Below are 27999 nucleotides of genomic sequence, written 5' to 3' on the forward strand. Positions count from 1 at the left end.
AAACTTGAGAAAGATTTTGACTTTCCACTCTGTTTTGCAACAAGAAAGGCTGATTTGTTTTTTCTTTCTTTCTTTCTTTGTTAGAGAAGCAGAGATCAGGCCATCCCCAGGGAAATGAGCAGGTGTGGCCATTTATAAGCATGTCTGCTTATATTACAAACCAGAATAAGAAAAGTTTGAAATGATTTGAAAAGATCTGCTAAACAGTTTTAATGTTTCACCCTAAATCCTATTTATTCAGTCAAGAGCTGATCAGGCTGGCAGTAACATATCTAGTCTACCTAAATATTTAAAGATCCTATAATTTTATTTTTTATTTTATTCTATCTTCTATAGTAAGTGAATAGGTAGGTGCACTTTGGTAATCCTTGCCTCTGGACAAGCGCAGAATTCTTTTTTTTTTTTCTTTTTTGGTCCATTCTGAATGCCTAATAACAGTCTTGCTTCCTGTCTAATGATGAAAGGGAACCAGTCGGGTTTTCTTTTTTCTTAGTTTACTATAAAATTGAGGAATTTCATGGGCCATTTTGAGAATAGAATCCTGTCAAATATTAGTAGCACTAAATAAAACTCTTTTAAAAAAATTTAGTTTAAAATTTATTTAGCCCAGTTAGTTAAAGTCCCATTAGTAAGACTGTATGAAACATTGAAGACAACACAAGTAAACACAGGATACCGTGTTACTGAGGAAGATGAAGGGCATGGAATTTTGGATATGTTTTTGATAGACATAGAGTGCTTTATTATAAATACAGTTTTAAAAAGTAATGATGCAAACTACATTATTTGAAGTAATGTATTTTAAAAGTTATATTGAAGCTTAGTTCATAAAAGACATTTGTGCAGATGTTTCTTAAATAGAAAGTCTTCCCAATCTGTATTTTTCAGGTGATTAAATAAAAATATCTAATGTTATGAAAGACACCCTTGGTAAGTGATTGGGTAGGTAATGATCTCAGCAGCTACATTGACAGTTTCTCATGTTCTAATTCTCCTTCACAAATCCATGGCATCATTTTTTGGCTAAAGTAATGTCAGTCGGTGACATTTGCGGCAAGTATAAAGAGGACCCCCCATGGCAGCCATTTTTATTTGATTCTTAAGAGCCAAAGGCTGTTGAAAGAACAAGTGAATAAAGTTGAGGACTGGAGAAGTTTGATTTTCTTGTTCTCTGTGAAATGAAACTCTAGTCTTTCTTTCCCTTCCCCTTAAAAGCAAAAGTCTGCTAGGGGGTTGTAGCTGTGTCAAAGCCGCTGGGATGCCACTGCTGATCACTTTAATTACTACGACTAAGGAGGATAAAATTAAAAGTAGCACCATTGAAGCAGTGGAAGAAAGCTTGCCTAGATGTCGGTGAACTGTGAAATATAAAAATTGCATACCAATACATTTTTATGGAAAGGAAACAAGGAATTACATTACTTATTCTTGAAGAGTTTGTCCTTAAATTGTAGAGTTTTACTAGGGGATCTATCTATACCAGATTATAGACTATTTTAGAATGATAAGGAAAATAGTAACCTGAAGACATGCTGTGAAAGGGCTAAATATTATTTCAATATGTGGCCAAAGTGGTTAATTCTGATTAATCTTCTATAATTGAATATCTAAGTCCATTCTATTGAAATATGGCCTCCTTTTGTGTACCATAACAGGACTTTTGCCATATCCTGAGGATGTTAGCAAAGAGAAAAGCAAAGCTTAAATGTGCTATATTCATCACTTTTCTAAAAGCTTATAATTCAGGGTCAGGAATCTAAGTTTTAAATGAATGTAAACAAACTAGTTTCTCACCATCTCTTTATATTCACTAGCACAAAGGGGAATTTAAACTGACTTGTGTAGTCCAAGTGTCCCTAAAGAACTGAAATTGTAAAAAATCAGAATAACAGTAGGGCCTCAGAAAAATGCTCTGAATACTTGTTATGTAATAGAAAGTACCAGTGTTTTGAAATCACAACTGTTTTTAATTCTTACTGTGCCATTTACAAAGGTATATAACCTTGACTAGTGTATTTAAGTGAGATTTAATTTCTATCAAATCGAGGCGATAGTAGGTATCTCACAGAGTTGTGAGGAGCAAATGGGGCAACACATGCACATGTAAAAACACAATGCACAGGACACGGAACTAGTATTTACTCAAAAATTTGTTATAACACATATGATAAAAAGATAGTCATGGGAAGGAAGCCTTCCAAACATATAGCTTCCATCAAACCCTCCAAAGAGTCCATCCTTCTTACAAAGGCTAAATTATGCTATATAACTTCCTCAATTTATTTTAGATTGGGTGAGTTGATGAATGATTGCCTATGTATTGGACTTTTGGAGTTTACTTTTCCTTTAATGATGGCAGTGTTCTAAGTTACCTTACTTCTGCAACCTAGTGAAAAGATGATTTTTTTTTTTCCAGCAGCTTTGGTAAACAGATGATTTATTTATAGCTGTGTATCACTCTCTTTTTTTTTAAATATAGAAGGCTGAAAGCAGATAGGAAAGACATTTCTGTACTTAAGATAGGTTTAGGCAGACCATCATTGTCAGAAATATTTATTATATACATATTTGAATAGTTTGTGCTGAATGCTCTCAAAAATATAAAAATAATAATTGTCCCTACTTTGGTTATTTTATCCTTGGATGTAAACAATACGACTGTTTTGAGTTTAAAAAATGCAGATTTATTGCTATTCGTTCTTTAAAAATTACTGCAAAAACTGATTTTTAATGGTATATAAAATTAAAATAAATAGTTTTACTTATAATGAACCTGGAGACTAATAAATTGGAAATTAGTACTATCAATTAAACTAAAATTGGTAGCATAATCAATTACTATAATTACAAGCTTTTCCTTCATGACCCTAACAATTAACTTTTATTTTCTCAGTTGGTTTTTTGTCTTAAGGGAAGTTAAAGGGGGAGAAAACAAACAATGCAGATATGCCATCCCACTGGAGAGCTCTAGGCCCAAGCAAAATTGTCTCTGTGGTGTTAGGACATTAGTAGAAAAGTAAATTAAGGCAATCTGATAGGAAACTAGAATTCTGTCAATCAGGCTCAAGATTTTGTGCTGTGTCCATAAACTTTGTTTACTGTAGGGTTTTATGAGTTGTAACCTGCCCTTGCAGTCTGTTAATGAGGCTAAATCTTGCTACTTGAGAATTGAATTACAGCACACCTCTGGGCTAATGGTTATAAACAAAAAGTCCCATTAGGGCTGCATTCTGATTTGTTCATTTGCATTTTTTCTATTGTATGGAGAACAATGATGGGTAAATAAGTACAAACAAATAATTTACATGGAAATTGATAAAATGTCCCTAATTAGAGTTTAGAGTTGATTTTATTAATGATTGCCTGCTTTAAATTGCACTTTTGGTAAACTCTCAGAAACATTTGCAGATGAGAGTATTATCGGGGGTTAGGAGGAGGCCAAGAAGAGGTGATATGTTGTGAGAAAAAAAGTAGGTTCCCATTTCATATTTTAAAAAGTGGAATCTTTTATTTCAACTGAGTTAAAATGACCCAAGACCACTTCATCTTAGTTTGAATTACCAAATTCCAGCACTGTTAGAAGTTACATATTATTCACTCAGTGAAATTCACTTGAACTCAGTTGCCTTAGGCAATATTAAATAATGGTTTTTATTAGTACTCTTAAATTAGAAAGATGAAAGCTTAGTAAAAGCTCAATTTTTTTCAGTTGGTCATGTAATTTGATACTTTGGGAATCAAATAGTTTGGTGATTAAGAGCAAGGGCTCTGCAATAAAACAGACCTGGCCTGAACTCCTGGTTCTGACATGGGTTCTAGCTGTGGGTTCTAGCTGTAGGAACCTGTGACTCTAAACATTCTCCTTGGTAAAAATAGCATTGTGAAAATTAAATATAAAGCTCTTAGGACATCAAAGCTCGGGAAATATCAACAACCATCACCAAAATCACCATTATCAGGCTTTCATTTCCTTTTATTCCTAGTATATTTTCCAAGTTCAGAAATACTGATAATGAATAGAGAATTTTTGTGTATTATTCTTGCATCTTCTATCTCATCTTGTCTACTATATACTGTTACTCCATCTACAAATAAGTTTGTCTCCAAATACTAAAAAAATTTCCCTTGAATGTTAGACTTGTCTTTGGCCCCTCCCATAGCCTGCACCCCAGGAAACCTTTCAACTCTTCTCTGAAGATTCTTTTTCTTGTTCCCTTCATTTTCCTTTTCCTGTTCCTGTTCCTTTCTTTCCTTGCCTTTGCTTTTCCATTTCTGTTTCCCTTCCTTTTTCTTTTCTCTTTTCTGCTCTTCTTTTCTTTTCTTTTTTTTCTATTCCTTTTTATGAGAAGGAAGGTCTTTTTATGGGAAGGTCTTGAATTCCTAGACTCAATCCATCCTCCTACCTCAGCCTCCCAACTAGCTGGGGATTACAGGCATGTACCCTCAGCCAAGATTTTTTTTATTTATTTAATTTTTTTTTTGAGATAGTCTCACTCTATCACCTTGGGTAGAGTGCTATGGTGTCATCGTAGCTCACAGCAACCTCAAACTCTTGGGCTCAAGTTATTCTCCTGCCTTAGCCTGAGAAGGCATTTGTGCCAAAATATTCTGTAAACCTGTCCTGCATTTTCTTTCAGATAAATAAGAATTTACCTTTCAACCTGAGAAGGTGGGGCTACAGGTGTGCACCACCACACCCGGCTAAGATTCTTATTTAAAAATAATTTTATTGCCAGGCACAATGGCTATGCCTGTAATCCTAGCACTCTGGGAGGCCAAGACAGGTAGATTACTTGAGCTCAGGAGTTTGATACCAGCCTGAGCAAGAATAAGACCCTGTCTCAACTAAAAATAGAAAAATTAGCCAGGCATTGTGGTGGATACCTATAGTGCCAGCTACTCAGGGGACTGAGGCAAAAGGATCAATTGAGCCAGGAGTTTGAAGTTGTGAGTCATGACGCCACGGCATTCTACTGAGGGTGACAAAATGAGACTCTGTCTCAAAAAATAAATAAAAATAATAATTTTATTATAAGAGTAGTACATGTGTATTACAGAAAATGAGATGAAAACAAATAAAAGTAAGAAAAGTAAAATATCACATATTAATACTCAGAAATCACTGCCATGGTAACTTTATAAATATGTTTCCAAATCTTTATACACACACACACACACACATACATGTGTATTTATTTTGCCAAAATAACAAAATGAAGTTATTACTGGATAAACTTTTTTTCAGTCAAGTTTTGTTTCTGTTAATGCTGAGATCATGTTCAGATTTCTCTAAATGACTCAACAGCTATTTTGTCCTAACTAATATCTAATCTAGGACTATACATTGCATCTAGTCTGTTTCATTGGTGGTGGTGGTGGTGGTGGTGATTGGTCAGTTCTTTGTTGTTGTTCTTGTTTTCTTAACTCTGACTTATTAAAGTTGTCCTAATATACTACCTTCTGGATATATTTTGTTGCTTCCCTGTTAGGAAGCATTTATCATTTCTCCATCCCCTGCATTTATGATAAACTGAAAATTATAGACTTAGTGGATTCACTTTAACATTTGGAGCAGAATATTATAGGAGATGTGCACTTTATTATGTTTCACATCAAAAAACATGTAACATGTTTGACCGAACATTAATGTTGTTAACGCCAACCCCTAGATTAATGTCCCTAATTTCTGATCTAGTTTTGATCTTTCCATTTACAAATTAGATTTTCTCCTTGCAACTAAAAGTACATTAAGCATATATATGTTCCAGTTGTATAGCATTAAGCATATATATGTTCCAGTTACCATTGCTGTGTAACAAACCACCCCCAATTTAATGTTGTAATTTAATGTTGTAACCCCCAATTTAATGTTGTAAAAAAAATGTCCTGTTATTATACTCATGGGTTCTGTAGGTCAGGACTTCAGAAAGAGCACAGTGGGATTGCTTTCTCTCTATTCTACATTGTCTGAGGCCTTAGTTGGGTAGACTTGAACAATTAGGGGGTGACTCAAAATGGCTAGAGGCTGAGATTATCTGAAGCCACTTTCATTCACAAGTCTAGCACCTGGGCCACTATGCCTCAAGACTGAACTTGGCTGGAACTGATCTAGGGGATCACCTACTTGTAACTCTGGGCTTCTTCACAACATAACTCCTGGGTTTCCAGAATGAGTATAGAGCACAAGAATTTCAAGAGAACTAGACAGAAGTGGTTCTCCCTTTTCTGACTTACCCTTGAAAATAACCTGCAGCACTTTACATACTATTGATTACACACAAGTGTTACTAAGCTGAGCCAGAAAAATTAAACTCTACCACTTATCAAAAGAATGGCAAAGTCACATTGCAGAAAAGCTGTGGGATGAGAGATGATATTGTGACCGTCTTTAGAAAAATATGAATATCTAGTTCTCCATCAGACATTTACCTAAGAACTTTAATAACAGTTGATAACCCTTACCATAATCATTTATTATGATTGCAAAGTGGCATTTTTATAATTCTATCCTTTTGGGAATTTATTAGCTATTTTTATTTATTTTATTTATTTATTATTTATTTATTTCAAGATAGAGTCTTGCTCTGTTGCCCAGGCTGGAGTGCAGTGGCACGGTCATAGCTCCTAGGCTCCTATGCTCAAGTGATCCTCCTTCTTCAGCCTCCCAAATAGCTAGGATTAGAGATGTGCACCACTACACTTGGCTGATTTTTAAAAATGTTTTTCTAGAGATGAGATTCCCCCTGTGTTGCCCAGACTGGTCTTGAACTCCAGGCCTCGAGTGATCCTACTGCCTAGGCTTCCCAAAGTGCTAGCATTATATGCATGAGCTAAACTGGTGTTATTTTATAACGTAGAGGTTCTTCTCATTTACGGGACTATTTAGTTACTCCAAAATTCAGTTCCCCCCTAAAAAGACAAGATAATTGTTAATTTTCCTTTAAATACTAATCTTCGGGAATTACTTCAAAATCTGCCTCAAATAGTAAAATGAGTTTTTACATCTTTCTACATTTTGGATATTGTATTGGACTTGAATTTTTCTTGATTCAATGTGTGAGTTCAGTAATTCAGTTTGCTATGGTCATTGTTCCTTTTGATACTGAAATTGTCCCAATTTCTCCACTGGGAGCTCACACTTGTCTTTGAGTCCATTTAACATTCCCATTAATCTATTCCCATCAATTTTGACAGCTTTCTTGATTTCAGGCCATCTCAAAATTTATAAAAAACTTGCCTAGGGGCGGCGCCTGTGGCTCAGTTGGTAAGGCGCCGGCCCCATATACCGGGGGTGGTGGGTTCAAACCCGGCCCCGACCAAACTGCAACCAAAAAAAAAAAAAAAATAGCTGGGCGTTGTGGCGGGCGCCTGTAGTCCCAGCTACTCGGGAGGCTGAGGCAAGAGAATCGCCTAAGCCCAGGAGTTGGAGGTTGCTGTGAGCTGTGTGAGGCCATGGCACTCTACAGAGGGCCATAAAGTGAGACTCTGTCTCTACAAAAAAAAAAAAAACTTGCCTAGATTTGAGTTCCACCCATCTGGTGGAACTCCGTCCCTAATGATATTATTCTCCAAGTTTGATTGTCCTAATTAAATTTTTAGACTCATTTATGTCTAATATTTGCTGTGATTGATTACTCTTTTTCTTGAAAGCCTCTTTTACTTTGGTTCTCATGATACATCAGTATTCTGGTTTTCTTCTCCCTCTCTCACCTTAACTTCTTTTTCCATGTTTTAATCAGTGGCCTTTCTTTTTCTTTACCTCTAGTGCTTCCATGTATTCTTATAACTTTATCCCTTTAGTCATGGTTTGACCTCACATCCTAGTATCCATTTTAATTCTCAACTACCTACTAAAATCTTTACTTAGAAGTCCTGCCAGCTTCTCAAATACAGTCTGTCTTACCTCAGACTTCCTCTCCCTCTCCTCTTACAGCTCTTAGTTTTTCTATTTCTGTTATTAGCACTACAGTTCTACTAGTTGCCTAAATTTAAAACTTTTTTCCTCCCTCATCTAATCTGTTACCTAGAATTGGTATGGGTACTAGTTCTACCTTTAATGTTACTTATATTTGTCTTTTCTATTCCCATTGCCACCACCCTAGTCTTGTGTCTCATTATAGCCTCCAGGGACTCTTACAGGAGCTTCCTAACTAGTCTCTTGCCAGTCCCTCTGTGATAACCTTTCTTATCCACTGCTGCTAAATTCATCTTTCTCAAATACACCTGTGATCGGTCATTCCCCCAGGCGGAGGGAGGAAGGAAGAAAGGAAGGGCACACACATAAAGACAAAAACAAAGCTTTAGTGGTCCCCCCGTCCTCAGAATAAAACTGAAACATTTTATCCTGTTGGACTGGGCCTTTACAGTATCTCCCTAACTTTATTGTTTTTGCCTTGTCTGTCAATATTTTTGCCCTATGTTCTTTCCACCCCAGTATACTTTGTAGTCTCTATGTCTTTGTATTATTCCTACATCCCAGTCTCTCTAGCACTGACCCACCTAACCACCAACTTCCAAATCCTATTCATTCTTCAGGCCCAACTCAAAAACCGTGATGCCACAATGGCTTCTATTTACCCCTCAGCCCCAAAAATGTTCTTTTTTTTTCTAAACTCTTGCAGCATTTTTTTTTTTTGGTTTTTTTTTGGCCGGGGCTGGGTTTGAACCCGCCACCTCTGGCATATGGGACTGGCACCCTACTCCTTGAGCCACAGGCGCCACCTCTTGCAGCATTTTGATTATACTTTCTTATCATGGCCATTTTATCTTTCCCTCCTCATTATTTTTAAAAATATTATTCTTTTTTGAGAATATAAATAATAAATATTATGTTTTTATGCCTGAAATTGTTATAACACATAGTGTAGTATCAAGATATATACTAAAGATTAAAGTTATGATGATAAATCAGATACAGAATTGAGGTGAGAGTATAAATAGTAATACTAAGTTTTCATGCTTAAAATTGTTACATCACCAGAGTGTAACATTACCATCTCCAAAGGTAAATCAGATATAGTTCCTGCTTCAAAGACCTCAATTCTAGTGAGAAGAAAGCATCTCTACAGAGTTATAATGTAATTTGACAAGTATTGTTTTAAACAGTAGTATCACACATGTGCACATACACAGAGTACTGTAGCAACATAGAGGAAGTAGCATTTTATTCCAACAGCAGGGAGGAGGGAAAGGTAACCTGGGGAGATTTGGTGGATTTAAACTGAAATCTTGGCTCCGCGCTTATAGTTCAAGTGGCTAAGGCACCGGCCACATACACCAGAGCTGGCGGTTTTGAATCCAGCCTGTGCCTGCCAAACAACAATGACAACTACAACAAAAAAATAGCCAGGCGTTGTGGCAGGCGCCTATAGTCCCAGCTACTTGGGAGGCTGAGGCAAGAGAATCGCGTAAGCCCAAGAGTTGGAGGTTGCTGTGATCTGTGATGCCACAGCACTCTACCCAGGGTGACAGCTTGAGGCTCTGTCTCAAAAATAAATAAACAAACTGAAATCTTAAAGAATGAGTAGTTATTAAATAAGATAAGTACAGTCCAGGAAGAAGAAATGACATATTCAGAGTTGAAAGGACATGAAACTATGTGATATAAACAGTTCTGTAAAAATCGATGTAAGGTTTTAAGGCGGTTAGGAGATGTTAAGAGGAGATAACTCTACAAAGATATGGTGGGCCCAGATTATTTCAGCCTTTGTTTGTCGTTTATGCTTTCCAATTTATAAGGCAATTTCACATTGAATCATAATAACCGGTTTTAGTGGGCAACAACTGTCTTAGTTACTAAATTATCATTTCTAGCTGTTTTACATATTGGAACTACATTACATTTTTTTGTCTTTCTTTTTTTTAGCGACAGAGTCTCACTTAATTGTCCTGGGTAGAGTGCTGTGACACCACAGCTCACAGCAACCTCCAGTTCTTGGGGCTTAGGTGATTCTCCTGCCTCAGCCTCCTAAGTAGCTGGGACTATAGGCGCCCACCACAAGGCTTGACTATTTTTTTGTTGCAGTTTGGCTGGGACCAGGTTCAAAGCTGCCACCCTTGGTATGTGGGGCCGGCGCCCTACCCACTGAGCCATAGGCGCACCCACATTTTAATTTTCCTTATTGTGCATCTGGGATGAGAGGAAGTTAACAAAAAGAATTTCTCATCATTATTGGGTTATTGTTGTTGCTAGCTTTTTAATCAAAATTTTATACTGATATACTATTTCCATTCTTCAACTCCTTAAAAATACAATTTCCTGTACAGTATGTGATTAACATAGAATAGCATCATTTTCTGTTATCAAAGGTATCTTTGAGCCAGTGTTTTACACCTTTATTAGAAAATAGCAATAAATACTATTCTTTAAAAACAATGTTAATTAAAATTCTATTCTCAGTATTGACTTTTTTCTATAAGCCTGTTTGTTTTATTAATAATGATTTCTTGTATTTTCTCAGTAATATATGTTGCCAAACATTTTTCATTTAAAAATTTTAATGGCCATTTTAATACAATAATTTGTAAATGTTTTTAAAAATCTGATTCTTAGGATGTCTTTTAAAAATGGCGTGACATCCAACTGATACAGAGCATCCTATTTATAATGTGGGCCAAGCACCATGCTGTAAACCAGTTACTATCATGATGATCAGATTGAAAATGAAATTGCATTTCTGTCAATTACTGAGTTGGCAACTGTTCAATATATCTTAGCAGCAAGATGAAGAGCGACGTCGGCAGCTGAGAGAGCGAGCTCGTCAGCTAATAGCAGAAGCTCGATCTGGAGTGAAGATGTCAGAACTTCCCAGCTATGGTGAAATGGCTTCAGAAAAGTTGAAAGAAAGGTCAAAGGCATCTGGAGGTGAGTTAAAGAATCTTATATCATATTCTACAGACAACCCAGAAATCTGCAGTGGACCTTTTGGAAATTTTATTCTTTCTTCAAAATGTTGTATCAAAAACAAAGTTTCTAACCTATTGATAGGTTGCGAAAAACCTAAAGAAAGCATAGTAAAGCAGAAAGTAACTGTTACTATTTTTTAAATCAACTTTTTGGCTTACTTTTTAACAACTCCAGAAGTTCTTTTATTTGTTTATTTATTTTTTGTAGAGACAGAGTCTCACTGTACCACCCTCGGGTAGAGTGCCATGACGTCACACGGCTCACAGCAACCCTCTAACTCTTGGACTTACGCAATTCTCTTGCCTCAGCCTCCCGAGCAGCTGGGACTACAGGCGCCCGCCACAATGCCCAGCTATTTTTTTGTTGCTGTTTGGCCGGGGCTGGGTTTGAACCCACCACCCTAGGTATATGGGGCAGGCGCCCTACTCACTGAGCCACAGGCAACACCCAGAAGTTCTCCTAGAACATATTTTAGTAAAACCTCATGCCTTGGTTTGTGATACTCCATGATGCCTCATTAATTGTAGTAGGAATATGTAAAATACAATTAAGTTTTCAACGTCTAGATCATAAAGCCTATTAGTGGTGAGCTTTGGCAAGAACGATTTTCACTTTGAATGTGCTCTTTAGAAAGTAGCGTTAGGTGACACCTGCAGCACAGTGGATAGGGCGCCAGCCACATACACCTAGACTGGTGGGTTTGAACCCGGTCTGGGCCTGCTAAAACAACAATGACAATTACAACCAAAAAATAGCTGGGCGTTGTGGCGGGTACCTATAATCCCAGCTATTTGGGAGGCTGAGGCAAGAGAATCACTTAAGCCCAAGAGTTTGAGTTGCTATAAACTGTGACGCCACAGCACTCCACCTAGGGCGACAGTTTCAGACTCTGTCTGAAAAAAGAAAAAAAAAAAAAAGTAGCTTTAACAACATTCTGGCCAAAAAGTCTGAGATATAAGAAATTTGAATGAGTCCTGTATCAATTTTTTCTTAGTCTCCTTATTATCCTTACTCTGAGAGGGTCTTCTTCAATATCTGCAGAGGTTTTTCTTTTTTTTTTTTTTTTAATAGAAACAAAGGTCTTGCTTTGTCACCCAGGCTAGAGTGTAGTAGTGCAATAATAGCTCATGGCAGTCTCCAGTTCCTGGGCTCAAGCTATCCTCCTTTCCTGCCTTAGCCAGCTGAGTAGCCAGCACTACAGACAGGTGCCACCTGGCTAATTTTCTTCTAATTTTTGTAGACATGTGTTCTCAAAATATTGCCCAATCTGGTCTTAAAGTCTTAGAAGTTATTTTTTTCCTTTTTTTTTTTTTTAGCCAGGGCTGGGTTTGAACCTGCCACCTCCGGTATATGGGGCTGGTGCCCTACTCCTTTGAGCCACAGGCACCACCCTGGTCTTAAAGTCTTGGCCTTATGTGACTGACCTTCCCCACCTCAGCCTTCCTAGTTGCTAGGATTACAGGCATGAGCCACCATGGCTGGCTTGCAGAGATTATTCTAAACTTGGTGCTGGGGCAAGGATATATAACGTAATTAAAGAGAATTCTAATTTTGCCTCTCAATGCTCTCTTTGGACATATTTAATTTGGAACTTTTAACATTTTCACCCAAGAGAGGTATATTCAAGGAGCCTGTGGGCTTTTTACTTCAAAGGTATATAACTTATCTATCTACTAAAACATACCAAGTACTTGTCCTGAGTTAATCTTAGAACACTATTGTGAAGTATAGGCAACTGAGGACTTGAATAAGGTCAAACAAAGCTAAGCTATTTCTAGATTAGTGATGAGTTTCTTCAAAGTAAATTCAAAATTATTAGCTTTTTTTTTTTTTTTTTTTTTTAGAGAGACAGAGTTTCACTTTATTGCCCTCGGTAGAGTGCCGTGGCCTCACACAGCTCACAGCAACCTCCAACTCCTGGGCTTAAGCGATTCTCCTGCCTCAGCCTCCCGAGTAGCTGGGACTACAGGTGCCCGCCACAACACCCAGCTATTTTTTGATTACAGTTTAGCCGGGGCCGGGTTTGAACCCGCCACCCTCGGTATATGGGGCCGGCGCCCTACTCACTGAGCCACAGGGGCCGCCCATTATTAGCTATTTTTAATTGGTTCCTTATAAAGTTTATCATTGTAGAGAATTCTGATTAGTGCCTATAAGCATCTAATACTCCATCCCATAAATTTAAAAGCTTCTTTCCCAAACAGCTATGTATCTATCTCTCTGGTCTTCTCAGAATGTTTATAATCCCTCATTTTACCTTTTCATCTCCTAACATTCAAGATTTTTTTTTTTTTTTTACAATTTCTACATTTTTTGCATTTTCCACTGTAGTTTTATAGTAATATCAGTAACTATTCACAGCTACATTTGTATAATGCTATGGCACTTTGCTTTCATTTATCATTAATAATAAGATGTTTCTCTTATCATAAAAACTCCAAATTGGCCACCCTCAGTAGCTCACACTTTTAATCCCAGCACTTTGGGAGGCCAAGGCAGGATAATCACTTGAAACTAAGAGTTCCAGACCAGCTAGAGCAACATAGTGAGACCCAATCTCTACCAAAAGAAATTTTTTTAATTAGCTGGTAGTGAAGGTGCACTCTCCCAGCTTCTTGGAAGGCTGAGGCAGGAGGATCTCTTAAGCCCAAGAATTTGAGGTTACAGTACACTGTGATCAGACCACCGTACTCCACTCTGGGTGGCACAGAGAGATACCATCTCAACAAATAAACAAAAACAAAACAAACAAACAACAAAAAAAAAACTTCCACATATTGTAAGTTTTCTAAATCCTTGCCTTCTTTGTCTCTGAATGATAGAAAAAAAAAAAGCCCATATTCTTTATCCTCCAGATAGACTGTCCTGAGCTACTAATACTACCTTTCTGTGATACATAAAGCTATGTAGGAAAATAAGTAATAATAAGATGGAAAAATATCCAGTATCTTTTTTTTTTCTGGGGGTGAGCAGATAACAATGCTGAATGAGTTGTAAACTCTAGGAAGGCTAATAATTAAAAATCTTTAATTAATGATGTGGGATAGGTCAGCTATGTAGTTGATCCTATCTTTATAATCCAGCCCCAGTTGAAGCTAAACCAGGAAAGCAAAGAGATTTTGTCAGTGTTACAACCCAAAGAATGTTTCCTACTTGGTAAAAAGGAAAAAAGTGAAGACTTGAATTTGGTATTATTTAGCAAAGTAAGTAAAATAAACAAAGTAAAAAAAAAAAAAAAAAGGACAAGTGAGGATTGGATCTGTGGAGCTGGCAAGAAAATTCAGACTACAGGGAAAGTCTGGTGAAATGAAGAAGGTAGAGAGTTTTACAGATGACTTGTAAGAACCTGCTGAAGAGTCAGGTTCCCTATTCCCTGAGGATACCAAAGTGACCAGGGTCCACTTCTCCCTGGAGAGAGGACACAGCATACCTTGAATGTTAGACACAGCCACATAGCAGATGGTAGGCTCTTTTTATTTTATTTTATTTTATGACAGAGTCTCACTCTGTCACCTTGGGTAAAGTGCTGAGAGTGCCATGGTGTCACAGCTCACAGCAACCTCAAAGACTTGGGCTTATGCAATCCTCTTGCCTCAGCCTCCCAAGTAGCTAGGACTAGAGGCACTTGCTATAGCATCCCGCTAGTTTTTTCTGTTTTTAGTAGAGATGGGATCTTGCTCTAGCTCAGCCTGGTCTCAAACTCCTCAGCTCAAGCAATCCCCCCAACTTGGCTTCCCAGAGTGCTAGGATTACAGGTATGAGCCACTGCACCTGGCTGTATGGTAGGCTCTTAGTGAGAGCTAAGGTTGACCTAAGTAAGAGCAGGCCTATGCCTTATCCTCAGTGGTGGGTGTTAGCCTATCTTCATAAAGGGATATAGGCCTTAATCCTCAAGATCTAAGCGATAGCAACTAAAAAGCAACTAAGCGATTGCAACTAAAAGTTGGGAAGAAAGCTTCAGAACGAGAGAGATGGTAAAATTCTTGCTTGAAGTTCAAACTGTTCATACATACTCAATTATCTCTTGAACAGTGCCAGCCACTATGCTAGACCAAGATTTAGCAAACATCCTAGAAAAGGCTAGAGTAAATACTTTAGGCTTTGTAGGCCATATGGTCTCTTTGCCAACTACTCTACCCAGGTAGCCTAAAAGCAGTATTGAACACCATGTGAATTAGTGAATGTAGCTGTTATTTATCCCAAAGGTGATAGGCCAGATTTTGCCCCAGGCCTATAGTTTGCTGACCCTTGCAAGCAAAATGAAAACTCACTTTGAGTTCTCAAGAATCTATTTTCTTTATCTATTGATTGAGTTCTCAAGAATCTGATCATAGTGTACTATAACCTCAAATTCTTGGGCTCAAGAGATCCTCTTGCCTCAGCCTTCTCAAGTTTGCTGATCCTTGCACAGCAAAATCAAAACTCACCTTGAGTTCTCAAGAATTTATTATCAACCCCTAGTGGGGTTGATAAGTGAGGAAAAAGAATTAACAAATTAGAATCCACTCTAACAATGTCTAGTAGGAATCATCAGGTCTGAAAAAAGTAGTTTTGCTATAGAGTAGTCTGAAAGGAAGAGAGAGATATTTTGAAACTAGCTTAATTTGGAGTACTAGTGTAGGAAGATTTTAGAAGTAGTAGTTGAGAGTGACAAAAAAGAGATGGTAATGAAGAAATGACATCATAAAGTGGATGCACAGCCTGGGGAATGTGTTGAACATGATCATCACTCAGTCTTGCCTGAACTCATTTGAAAAAGCTTACCAACCTCAGTGAGAAAAAGAAACTTACTAAGTTTGAGATGATGTGTCTTCTGCTTCATGGAGTCCACAAAAGATACATGCAGGGTATTTTAGGTCAAGTATAACCAAGTATTCAAGCAGCCCACTTGCATCCTATTGCAATCAGAAATAGCTTAATTCTTATGTAAATAGCAGAATCACACCCATCCTAGGAGCTCTCACCTAGCTTTACTTATCCTCCATTTGACATACTTGTAGGGCTTATGAGAAAATCAGATGATAGTGTGATATATTGCCCATGTTTTTCAATTCCTGCATCATTTTGTAGTTACAGACCTGTGATAGCCTCATTTTAAATCATTGTGTGTAACAAACCTGTGGGTTTATTTCATTGAACAGATCTTACCTGTGGTACACACATTTTTGGGGAACAAAGTTTAGTGTTTTTGTTTTTAGTTATATGGTTTTGTGGTCAGGAAATATAGCCCAAATTTCTGCTTTGGAAATTTATGAAGGTTTTATTTTAGTAAAATAAATAAATGTTATATTTTAATTAATAGTCTATAGACACATTTGCAAGAGAAGTGGCTACTTTGTCTTAAGATGATTTATAATTCATATATATTATATAACGCATAACATGTTATACATAATATATTCGTATATCATGTATTACATGGTATATTTGATATAGATTTTATGTGTTATACTTTATATTTTTATATATGTATTTATTCCATAGCTCAGCACTTTGATTTGAGTTAGAGTAGGATCTTTTTCACTGAAAACTGATATTTTTACCTCTGTTTGCTTTAGATAGAGTAGTGTACTTTGTTTTGCATTTCAAATGAACAAAGAAAGTGTGTGTAGTTTTTTTTATTATTTGGTGGTTTATTGAGCTGGGGTCTCCCTGTGTTGCCCAAGCTGGTCTTGAACTCCTGGGCTAAAACTGTCCTCCTGCTTCAGCCTCCTGAGTGGCTAGGATTAAAGATTTGTGCCTCTGCACCCAGATGAAAATGGATTTTCAAAATTTTGTCCATGTGGCTCTGCGCCTGTGGCTCAAGTGGCTAAGGCCCCAGCCACATACACCTGAGCTGGCGGGTTCGAATCCAGCCCAGGCCCGCCAAACAAAGATGACGGCTACAACCAAAAAATAGCCAGGCGTTGCGGCAGGCGCCTATGGTACCAGCTACTTGGGAGGTGGAGGCGGGAGAATCGCTTGAGCCCAGGAGTTGGAGGTTGCTGTGAGCTGTGATGCCACTCTACCCAGGGCAACAGCTTGAGGCTCTGTCTCAAAAAAAAATTTTTTTTGTCCATGAGAATGTCTGTGTATGTACATGGTCCTAATATTTTAGTTATGGCAATATAATTATCTAAATTTGTTCATCTGAAATAAAATCTTTCAGACTTTAAATAATTTTCCTTTTTAGCTTAATATAACATTTATATTGTTTTCTATCTTTTGTTTGATTTTTATAAAATAACTTTAAAAGTTATGAATTTTATGGGGACCTTTGCTGAGAATCTTAAAAATCATAATATAATTGAGAAGTTTTTTCTGAATATGTTCTTAATAATAACCTCATTTTTTTACCATCAACATTTATCTTAGTATCATTCAATTTTTCTATAAATGAAAAATGGAAGACTACCTATAAATGAAAAATGGAAGACTAGCCTTATTGCTGTGCTACTATTGGGATCCCTATTTTGCTTATAATGCTATGCAATATCAACTGGAATGCCTTTCACATTCAGTGCATATCTAATCTCTTTTCATTATAACTTTTCCTGCACACATAGCACATGGCATACTTTCAAACCAGCTTCTGTTGTATGAGTGTCCAGTTTATATTCTGCTTAGCTCAACTACTGGGTTTTTCAGGCATTAACCATAAAAACAGCTAAATATATTAATATGTAGTATCTTTAAACACATATACACATACACATGTGTGCACATACACACATGCCCATATCCTTTTTTTTTTTTACTTTCTAAGAGACAGAGTCTTGCTCTGTTACCCAGGCTGGAATACGGTGGCCTGATCATAGTTTACTGCAGCCTCAAATTCCTGTGCTCAAGGCATCTTCCTACCTTGGCCTCAAAAGTAGCCAGGATTATAGACATGTGCCACCATGCCTGGCTAAATTTTTTTTTTCTTTTTGTAGACATGGAAGTCTCACTATGTTGCTCAGGCTGGACTTGATCTCCTAGCCTCAAGTGATACTCCTGCCTTGGCCTCCCAGAGTGCTGGGATTACAGGTGTGAGCCACTGCACCAGGCCCACATGTTTGTTAGTTCTGCAGTTAGAGCATTTCCAGAGAGGTTAGGAAATGTGTAACATTAACTGTTGAAAAGAATTCAAGGTTCATCATAAAACTGAAGTCATGAAAGGAAAGAAAGTAAAACCTGAGCTATAGCTATGTAGGAGATAAACTTTTACTCTTTCCTTCCTAAACAGTAATTCTTTTATCTAAGGTTAGTAATATATGTATGAACATTAAGTTAACCACTCAAGCACTATTGGTGAGTGGTAGTGTAGATGTTTTATTTAGCTTGGAACTAAAAATAAATAGCACCCATTTATCATCATCCAGGAACCTGGCACTGTATGGTGGTTAATGAAAGGAGGTACAGTTTTATGCATCTCTATGGAACCTGAAAGAATCCATATCTGATCATATTTTCCGACTTTTTTTTCATAGTAATGCCATCATTCTAGTCACTAAGCCTAGAAAACTAATTTCAGTATCCCTTCAAGTTATGTTACACTCACTCCGAATTATTTGATCCTATTTAGGCTCTTCATATTGCTTACTTGGGGATTATAAGAGTCTCCAGCCTGGATTTCCTGCCTCTTGTCTTTCTGTTTTCCAGTTCAGCATCTAGATCAACAATGTTACATGAAGGATGATGTCAAATGCATTGTGTACTCCTATGTACAATCTTGAGACTACTTTTTCTTTCATATAAGAAAGCATAGGAGGGGCGGCACCTGTGGCTCAAGGAGTAGGGCATCAGCCTCATATACCAGGAGGTGGCAGATTCAAACACGGCCCCGGCCAAAAACTGCAACAACAACAACAACAACAAAAAAAAAAAAAAGCATAACAATGAAAGCAAAAATGATATTATAAAAATAATATCGAATCTTTAATTTATAAAAGACAGATGCCTCAGCGCCTATACCTCACAACTGATTACAATAAGACACTTTGGTTACAAACTGCTTATAGAGACTACTGTTAATTTTCTAAACCATAGTGTTTATTTATTTATTTATATTTTTTTAAGGTAGAATCTCTCTGTCACCCTGGATAGAATGCCCTGGCATCATAGCTCATAGCAGCAACCTGAAACTCTTGGGCTCAAGAGATCTTCTTGTCTTAGCCTCCTCAGTAGTTGGTATTACAGGTGGCTGCCATAACACCCAGCCCAGCTAGCTTTTCTATTTTTAGTAGAGATGGAGTCTCAGTTTTGCTCAGGCTGTTCTTGAACTCCCAAGCTCAGGCAGTCTACCCACCTCGGCCTCCCAGAATGCTAGGATTACAAGTGTGAGCCATTGAACCCAGCCAACAATGCTTATCTTGTTAGAGTACCAATATCTCTCCATTCCTACCAGGTAAAATTTAAACCTTGCATTCTACCCTTCAAGGCTCTCTATAGTTTTGCCTTTCAAATATTACCTCCTATTATTTCTCTTTCCGTATACTTCAGCCAAATATGACCTTACACCATTCTGTAAACCTAACCTGTCCATTCCTGCTTTCATGTCTTTAATGCTCTCCCCTCAATTGTACCTCTACTAATTCTGTACATTTTTTTTCAAGAGAATTAATTCTGTACATTTTTCTTTTTTTTTTTTTTTTTTTTTTTTGTAGAGACAGAGTCTCACTTTATGGCCCTCGGTAGAGTGCCGTGGCCTCACACAGCTCACAGCAACCTCTAACTCCTGGGCTTAAGCGATTCTCTTGCCTCAGCCTCCCGAGCAGCTGGGACTACAGGCGCCCGCCACAACGCCCGGCTATTTTTTGGTTGCAGTTTGGCCGGGGCCGGGTTTGAACCCGCCACCCTCGGCATATGGGGCCGGCGCCCTACCGACTGAGCCACAGGCGCTGCCCAATTCTGTACATTTTTCAAGACCTTATTTAAAGGTTAGTGATTCCAAGAAAGAATTTAAGGTGTCACTGGCAAAGAGTAATCTTTTTATCTTTTGGATTTGATCTGTACCTTATTTTCCATATTAACACTCATCCTGCATGATATTATAGTTATTTCAGTGTACACCTCTAAGGCAGAACGAACGTCTTATACAAGTTTGTATTTCCTCAGCATCTAGCACAGTGTTTTGAAAATTGCATAGATAGTACATAGTAGAAGTTTCTTAATGAATATTGAATTTTGTACAATCATTCTAGATGCATCAGTAATAATCAGTGGAGGCTGATTGGCAGCAACAAAATACTACACTAAGTCTCTAAAAACTATTAATAGTAAAATGTCTCAGAATAACACAAAATAATGCTGAAGAAGTTTTCTGAACACCTTCCGTAGCACCCAGGAAATATTTGTTAATTAATTTGTTGAACTACAAAATTATTTGGAGAAGAATTTATGAGGACAGTGAAGTTGAAGATGCTCACTTTTATGAAATTAGTTATGACCTAAAACATTTTCCTAGGGATATAAAAAATAGTGTTAAGTGGCTGGCTTGGTGCCTGTGACTCAAGCAGCTAAGGCGCCAGCCACATACACCTGAGCTGGCGGGTTCGAATCCAGCCTGGGCCCACCAAACAACAATGACAGCTACAACCAAAAAATAGCCAGGTGTTGTGGTGGGTGCCTGTAATCCCAGCTACTTGGGAGGTGGAGGCAGGAGAATCGTTTGAGCCCAGGAGTTGTAGGTTGCCGTGAGCTGTGATGCCATGGCACTCTACCCAGAGAGATAGCTTGAGGCTCTGTCTCAAAACAAACAAACAAAAAAAAAAAAAATAGTGTAAGTCTTCCTCATTCCTATGTATTTAATTTTGAATAATAATTTTCCCAGCTTTATGTTTTCCGAATGTATTGTCTTAGTTATTTCTGAAACTTCCACTGGGTAAAGGTACTGTACATTCTAGCCTCACTCTTAATGTACCCATATGCTGTTATGAAAATATTTATAGTGCAAAAGCACTTAAGTCCTCATAAAAATGACTGTCACAAACCAATTGGGGGTGGGATGAGTCAAGGATATGTGTTCAACATAGCTGTCAGTTTTTAAGGAATACTGTGTTTCTTTACACATTTATACCTAACAAATGGTAAAAATATGAAATTTAGAATTGTTATTTAATGACTTTGTCTCCAAACCAACTTTATTTTTGTGTGCCATTATTAGAGATTCTTAATAGATTATACTTTGAAATATAGGGACTCAATGAACTCAGAGATTCAGGGACAGTGTGTGGCAAATTGTCAAAACTTTTGCATTTGCTTTGATGTGATATTCATATTTGGCATATGAATATAAAATATAAACATTAATTCAGTAATGAAAAAGTGACATAAAACTGATTTCTTTACTTGCTTATCTATGTCAGACCTGAATTTGAATAACCATCATTAAAATACTGGTTTTTCTTCTTTAGTGTTTTGAACAAATGATATAAAATATCAATAATATACTAACATTATTGCTACATGTTCCTACAGATGAAAATGATAATATTGAGATAGATACTAACGAGGAGATTCCTGAAGGCTTTGTTGTAGGAGGTGGAGATGAACTTACTAACTTAGAAAATGACCTTAATACTCCCGGTAATTTCAAATTATAAATGTTTTGTGTCCTGCTGCATGGCAAAATTTACAGTATATTTTTATTATCTCTTCAACGATAAGTTATTTTTGTAGTTTTATTATATCTTACACTCTCACAAATCATTTAGCTAAATCCACCTTCCATCAATTTTATTTTATATTAAATGAATGTTTTAGGTTAAATGTTAAAATTTTAATTACATTGGAATAGAAATTGGGGTTTGTTTCTCTTGTGAAGTTTCACTATTGTATTTTATATGTGGCAACTTAGATGCACTTAGATCACTAATTGGTTGCTTTATCACCTTAAATATTTTGATGCAATTTTGTAAAGTATGGAATACTCCAAATGTAGTTCTAAACCACAAATCAAGGTCAGGCGCCAAAGGAGGCCAAGGTGGGTGGATTGCTTAAGCTCAGGAGTTCAACACCAGCCTGAGCAAGAGTGAGACCCTGTCTCTAAAAAATAGCCAGGTATTGTGGCAGGTGCATGTAGTCCCACCTACTAGAGAGTCTAAAGCTTGAGCTTCAAAAGAATTGCTTGAGCTCAGAAGTTAGAGGTTGTGTGAACTAGGATGATGCCATGGCACTCTGCTGAGGGAGACAAAAAAAAAAAGTGAAAAATAACCATGAATCAGATTTTCTGACTTAGTTTAGAATTGATAGCCTTAGCTGTAATATTATTTTGCAAATTTTGTGCTTGCTTTAAATATTATGCTAATCATTTCTGCATATTTAACTGATGACAAGAAGACCCTTTGCTTTTTTTTTTTTTTTTTGAGACAGAGACTCACTTTGTTGCCCAGGTTAGGGTGCCATGGCTCACAGCAATCTCAAACCCCTAGTTCACAGCAATCTCAAACTCCTAAGTTCAAGCCATCCTTCTGCCTCAGGTGACTACAGGCACTTGCCACGATGCTCACCCAATTTTTCTATTTTTTTTAGTAGAAACAGGGTCTTGCTCTTGCTCACGGTGGTCTCAAACTCCTGTGTTCGAGTGATCCTCCTGCCTTGGCCTCCCAGAGTGCTGGGATTATAGTCATGAGCCACTGCACCTGGCCACAATATGACACTTTGAAAACTACTTACATAGAGTACTATTAAACAAACCGATTTTACATCAATAAATCAGTAAATCACACTGGCAATTGACTTTTTTAAGTTCTTGTTTAAAATACAAAGATATTCTCTAGTGGTTTTTAATACATGAGTGTTCCATATGCATGTATAAGCCAGCAACAAGTATCAATTTAAAGCTTTGTATACCCAAAGGGTTCCATAAATGCTCATTGAATTGAATTCTTATAGCAATAAAAAGTCTTAGGTGATCTCTTTAGATTTAAGGAAGGCAAAGTCCCTAATATTTATCTTTTCCTATAAAAAAATAAAGATGGTGAGAGTAGGAATTCTTTTTCTCATCCCTGGCATGCCCCTGTAGTGCTAACCTGCTTTGTTTCCTCCTCTGTTTGAAATCATGCTATTACTTCTCAAAGAAATAGTTGATTGGGTCTTCCTGATTATAAGGATCACCCACAAAAACCCATGTTCTTTTGTTGGTAGTTCCTTCATGCCCAGTATTAAATTATACTGTTGCTACACAGAGATCAATGAATTTATATTGTGCAAGTCCTGCTTCTTAAATTCAGCTGATTATTAAAAAGATATTATATATATAAGTGTGTGTGTATAACTGTGCAAGTCTTAGAGAATGCTGATATTGAAGGAAAATTTTTCCAAAAATTAGAACTATGTTTTACGTCTTTCTGTTTAAGTACTATAGCACTTGAGTAGGTTTGGTTTTCCTTTTTGAAAAGATTTTTGTTGTTGCTTACCTCCCCCCACCCCTGCGCACACACATACACCATACCCCACAACCACCATCAAAGGCTTTATCAGAAACCAGTAAAATCCTTTTACTGCTGAGGACATCCACAAATACAGAATTGAAGCCTTAACATTCAATTTATTGAAGTATATAATCAATGATAATAAGTATTATCCTAATTTTACAGTAGTTTATAAAGAAAGGAAAAATTACTTTCCTTAGGTAAAGTAAGGGGGATTTTTCCAGTTTCAGCTAAAGCAACTTTGTGGGATACTTTAAAGATTGTTTAATTTTAATCCTAACAGGCTTGACTAGTATCCTTTTAACAAACTTTCCACTTTGCATATGCCTAAAAAGGAAATACATCTGTCTTCCTGTGTGGAGTTAACTAATAAATTGTTTATACCTCTCAAGCATGCCAGTAAGTATTGGCATGTGAGTCGAGAGGTCTCCCAATTCAGATTTATAGTTTATTTTGTGACAATAATAGAAATGCAAACTATAATCTAAGAGCATGTAGAATATTTTCTGATTATTATCCTTGCTTTATTTTTCCCAAAATTCTTATTTTAATATGTATATAAAAGTCATAATGTTTTAATAATAAATTGTTTTATCTCTATCTTGATTTGACCATAGTTCATCAGATACTGTTTAAAGAGAAGCTTGGCAATATAAACTGACCAATTTGCATGAAAGTAATGATAATAGTATTTATTAAGAGTCATAATTAGAAAAGTTATTAATCTTTATGAAGAATATAATTCACCAAATGGTGGGCAAGTCTGTTATAACCATTTTATTAAAAAGTTGATTTGTGTGGGTTTAACTAAAAATAATTGTATTTCCACTCATTTCCAAACTATTGTATTATTAAGGATTAATCCACTTGCTAAAAAATAAATTTGAAAATGTTTATTTTAAAAGTTATAGACCTATTTTATTTTAAATTTCTATTCATATTTAAGATATTCTAAAAATGTGATAATCTTTATTGTATTTCTGCCATCTAAATAAAAGGTATTTCTAAACATATGGCCTTATTTCAATACAAACTAAATGTGAATACACATTAACATTCGATTCTAACATTATGTACGTATACAAGACTGCCTGAGATCATGTTAGCTTTTGTTTTAATATGGTATTATATTTGTAAATTTAATATGCTAAAAGAATTGAAATTATAAAATAATGTAACCTAGTTTGTTGTGATAACTTGTTTTATTATATAGTAATAAAAGCCTACGTAGTACTTATATAAATCTGTATATCACATATAGGCTTAGATTTTCAGGTAAGCATAGCTACCATTAACTATAGTTATAAATGAGTTATCTTTAGGTATGTAGATTGTATTTTTTAAAGGGAATGGTTTGGGAGGGAAATTTTACATATACACGTACATGTATGTATGTAGAAATAGGGTTCTGCATGTATCTAATCTGAAAAGTTACTTCATAACCCTAATATCCTTTTCTACTTCCTTACTATTTTTATAATGTCACCTAAAATTGATAACCTAATAACCTACATATCTAAATGCATCTCAGTTGGTTATAATGGTATTTACATATTTAACAGAACAAAATAGTAAGTTGGTGGACTTGAAGTTGAAGAAGCTCCTAGAAGCTCAGCCACAGGTGGCAAATTCTCTCCCTGGTGCTGCCCAGAAAGCTGTAACTGAGATCTTAGAGCAAGACATTAAGGTAAATTTTACTTGTTAAACATTTGGCTCGGTATTTATGAATTCTAGTTTCCACTTGCACTTTATAATCCTAAAAATAATTTCTTACCAAGTTCTTCACAGTAAAATTAAGGTTTTATTAAACAGGCAATAAATAAAATATCATTATGATAATCAGTGTTCATGCACTATCTTTCAGGGAAGCTATTTTAAATTCCTATTTTGAATAAAAGTAGATGTTATACAGAAACTATTCTTGAATTCTATATGTATGTATATTTTGCTTTGAAGAATATTGCTGAAAGAATTCTAGCATATTTTCCCATCATCCTCAACCTCTGGATCAATATTTTTCAACTTTTTTCATCTCACATTTGAACCTGTTCCACATCACACTTAAATTATGTTGATCAAAAAAAAAAAAGAAAGAATATGCTTATTGTGCTTTGAAGGTCTTTTGAAAATAATTTAATGATCTTTAAAAATTTTAAAGCAACCTAAGATCCTCTCATGGCACATCAGTATGCTGCGTCACACCAGTTGAAAATAACTGCTCTAAATGAACTAAATTTATGTTGTTTATAAGAATCATCATACCTGAAGATGGGTGGATGATCCAATATAAATGTTTAAGATACTTGCATGTGTTTTGTGCTGCTTTGTATCTTACCTCATATAGCATTTTAGTCAGAACGACACATTGTAAGAATATTGAAATTATTAGATTATATTATCCCCACCCATGTGTTTCTCCCCTTTTCCTCATAGTATATCATTAATATTTCTGTAGCTTAAGGGCACTTCCAGTTCTGTATAACTTTTCACCCACCTGCGGACTATGGGGACTGCCTTGCTGACTGAAAGGATTTCCTTCCCCTGACATAGAGATGCTTTGAAGTCCCAAAACAATGACTTTCATTGCTTTTCCCGTATATTGTCAGTTTCTATAAATTGGTGATGAAAGTGTGTGGCAGCACCAGAGGACTTTTGGTCTCTATCTTTGAACAAAAGGAAGGCTGGATCAGGTCTGATTTTTTGCGTTCAATTTAGCTTTCTGCAGTGGATTTAATGCAGAATGAAGCTGGCCTAAGAATAATACAATGGATTGAAAAGGCTAACTGAATTAGTGGGTTTAGAGGAATACATTTGTAAAGTGGCAGAAGTCCCTAGTCATAAAAAGGTTTCTTAAGATGGGATTTGCTGGCTAATCGCACTGATATTTTAGCATGTTGCCAAGCCTAAAAAAATTTAGCCATGTTTGTTTATTTTAGTAAAATACTTGAGTTTTAGACTATTGGATAGTTGTTATAACAGTAGCACTCACGCTTTTCTCAGGAAAAAAAGAAAAGCCAAAATTGTTTCAATCCTAACTGTAGGACTAGGATATTATAAGCATGATATTAATAGTAAATATATTAGATAATTTTTTAAAAAATTAATATAGAAATATTTTCATTATTATGGTTTAATCATCTGTATAGATTAAACTGGTTTTGTTTTTCTAAAAGCTTTTATGTAGTAATTTTTAAAGTTATTCCAGCAAAAGTTGTGTTTATGCAGCTTGTCTTTGTATGAACCTTTCAGTTAAGATTTTGAAAATGGTGTTTATAAAGAACATATAGAGTCCATCTGTTCTCTTGAAGCTTTCAGCATTGATTTGGGTTTTTATTTTTTTAATAAAATGCAGTTTACACATTTATAAATGAGGCATTCTGTGTTTGTGGAAAAGGATAAACTGTTACCTTCCCTTGAGGATTCTGTATCCCAGGCCTCCTTGAGGCTAGAGAATAGGCCATTGGAGGGCTCCCTCATTACTGATTGTCTCAATGCAGAGGAAGGGCAAAGTCTTGGTAGCTTTTGATAACCAGTTTCAGCATTCAGCAGGCTTAGCTATTAGTCATGCATCTTAGCCTTTCCCTATTTACTTTCAAAACACTTAATAAAAATAATAAAAGATTAGGTATAAAATGAAATATTTGTTTGGTACACAGCACCTCGGTATCTGCAGCTTCCACACACTGCAGTGGTTCAGTCTTCTGGGATATTTCTTGTTGATAGAACCATTTGAATTTGTTACCAGTATTAACATAGGAAGCTCTGGGAAAGATAATTGTAGTTTCCTTAGCTGTAAAGGGCTTACTTACAAATCTGGCTTTGGAAAGTTATAGCTGATGAAATTCAGTTCAGTGGGGTAGTATTATAATCCTACCTTTTAGCCTTCATCCAGCATTAGTAGTTTATCTCAATGGGCATAAAATTAGAAACTAGTTCTTCTTGTTATACAAGTCTGTGGGACTGTACAACTTGATGGGGCAGGATAGGGGGGAATAGGAGATAACTTGGCTTTTAAATGATATGTATCACTGGGAAAAGACACAAAAGTATCAAAGTTATCAAGGGTTTAAACCATATTTCCCAAAGTTTTTGATTACAGGCAACAGAACTTGCAGGTGAGCTATTTAGAATGCTTTAAAATCCATTTTCTTTCAAAAAGTTGCTAGAGTTTCTAAATCAACATTATCCTAAATCATTATTAGGTGCCTTACTAACATGTAATTTCATGTTTCAGAGATCAGGACTCTCTTAACAATGTGTTGTTTTACTTTTAGAATGGCACAGATCTCCGAACTGAGAGATTACAAAAAGCAACAGAACGTTTTAGAAATCCTGTTGTGTTCAGCAAGGATTCTACAGTCAGAAAAACTCAACTTCAGTCTTTCAGTCAATATGTTGAGAATAGACCAGGTAGGAATAATTTTAAAATGTTTTCCTATTTTATAATTTAATAGTATTTAAATATGTATGTGTGTATATATACTGAAAATGTAAATCCACATTTTAATACACAAATATCAAGCTTTATAATAATTTTACATGTCTTTCCCTTTTTTTAAGAGATGAAAAGGCAGAGATCAATACAGGAAGATACAAAGAAAGGAAATGAGGAGAAGGCAGCGATAACTGAAACTCAGAGGAAGCCATCAGAAGATGAAGTGCTTAATGTATATTAATTTTTTGTGTGGTTTCATGATT

The 27999-nt window shown here is 36.2% G+C and overlaps 1 protein-coding gene across 4 annotated transcripts in view; it reads left to right on the forward strand.

Moving 5' to 3' along the window:
- EHBP1 (EH domain binding protein 1) overlaps window positions 1-27999 on the forward strand; it is a 412692-nt gene that overhangs the window by 323846 nt on the left and 60847 nt on the right. For 2 of the 4 annotated variants that reach the window (XM_053587096.1, XM_053587097.1), the window contains 5 exons: window positions 10717-10864; window positions 21347-21454; window positions 24864-24988; window positions 27576-27711; window positions 27862-27968. In XM_053587096.1, coding sequence (XP_053443071.1) covers window positions 10717-10864; window positions 21347-21454; window positions 24864-24988; window positions 27576-27711; window positions 27862-27968 — 624 coding nt within the window. The remainder of the gene's footprint in view (window positions 1-10716; window positions 10865-21346; window positions 21455-24863; window positions 24989-27575; window positions 27712-27861; window positions 27969-27999) is intronic. The other 2 variants (XM_053587100.1, XM_053587098.1) reach the window with 1 other exon arrangement.

Source organism: Nycticebus coucang, chromosome 4, assembly GCF_027406575.1.
Source record: "Nycticebus coucang isolate mNycCou1 chromosome 4, mNycCou1.pri, whole genome shotgun sequence".
Lineage (NCBI taxonomy): Eukaryota > Metazoa > Chordata > Mammalia > Primates > Lorisidae > Nycticebus > Nycticebus coucang.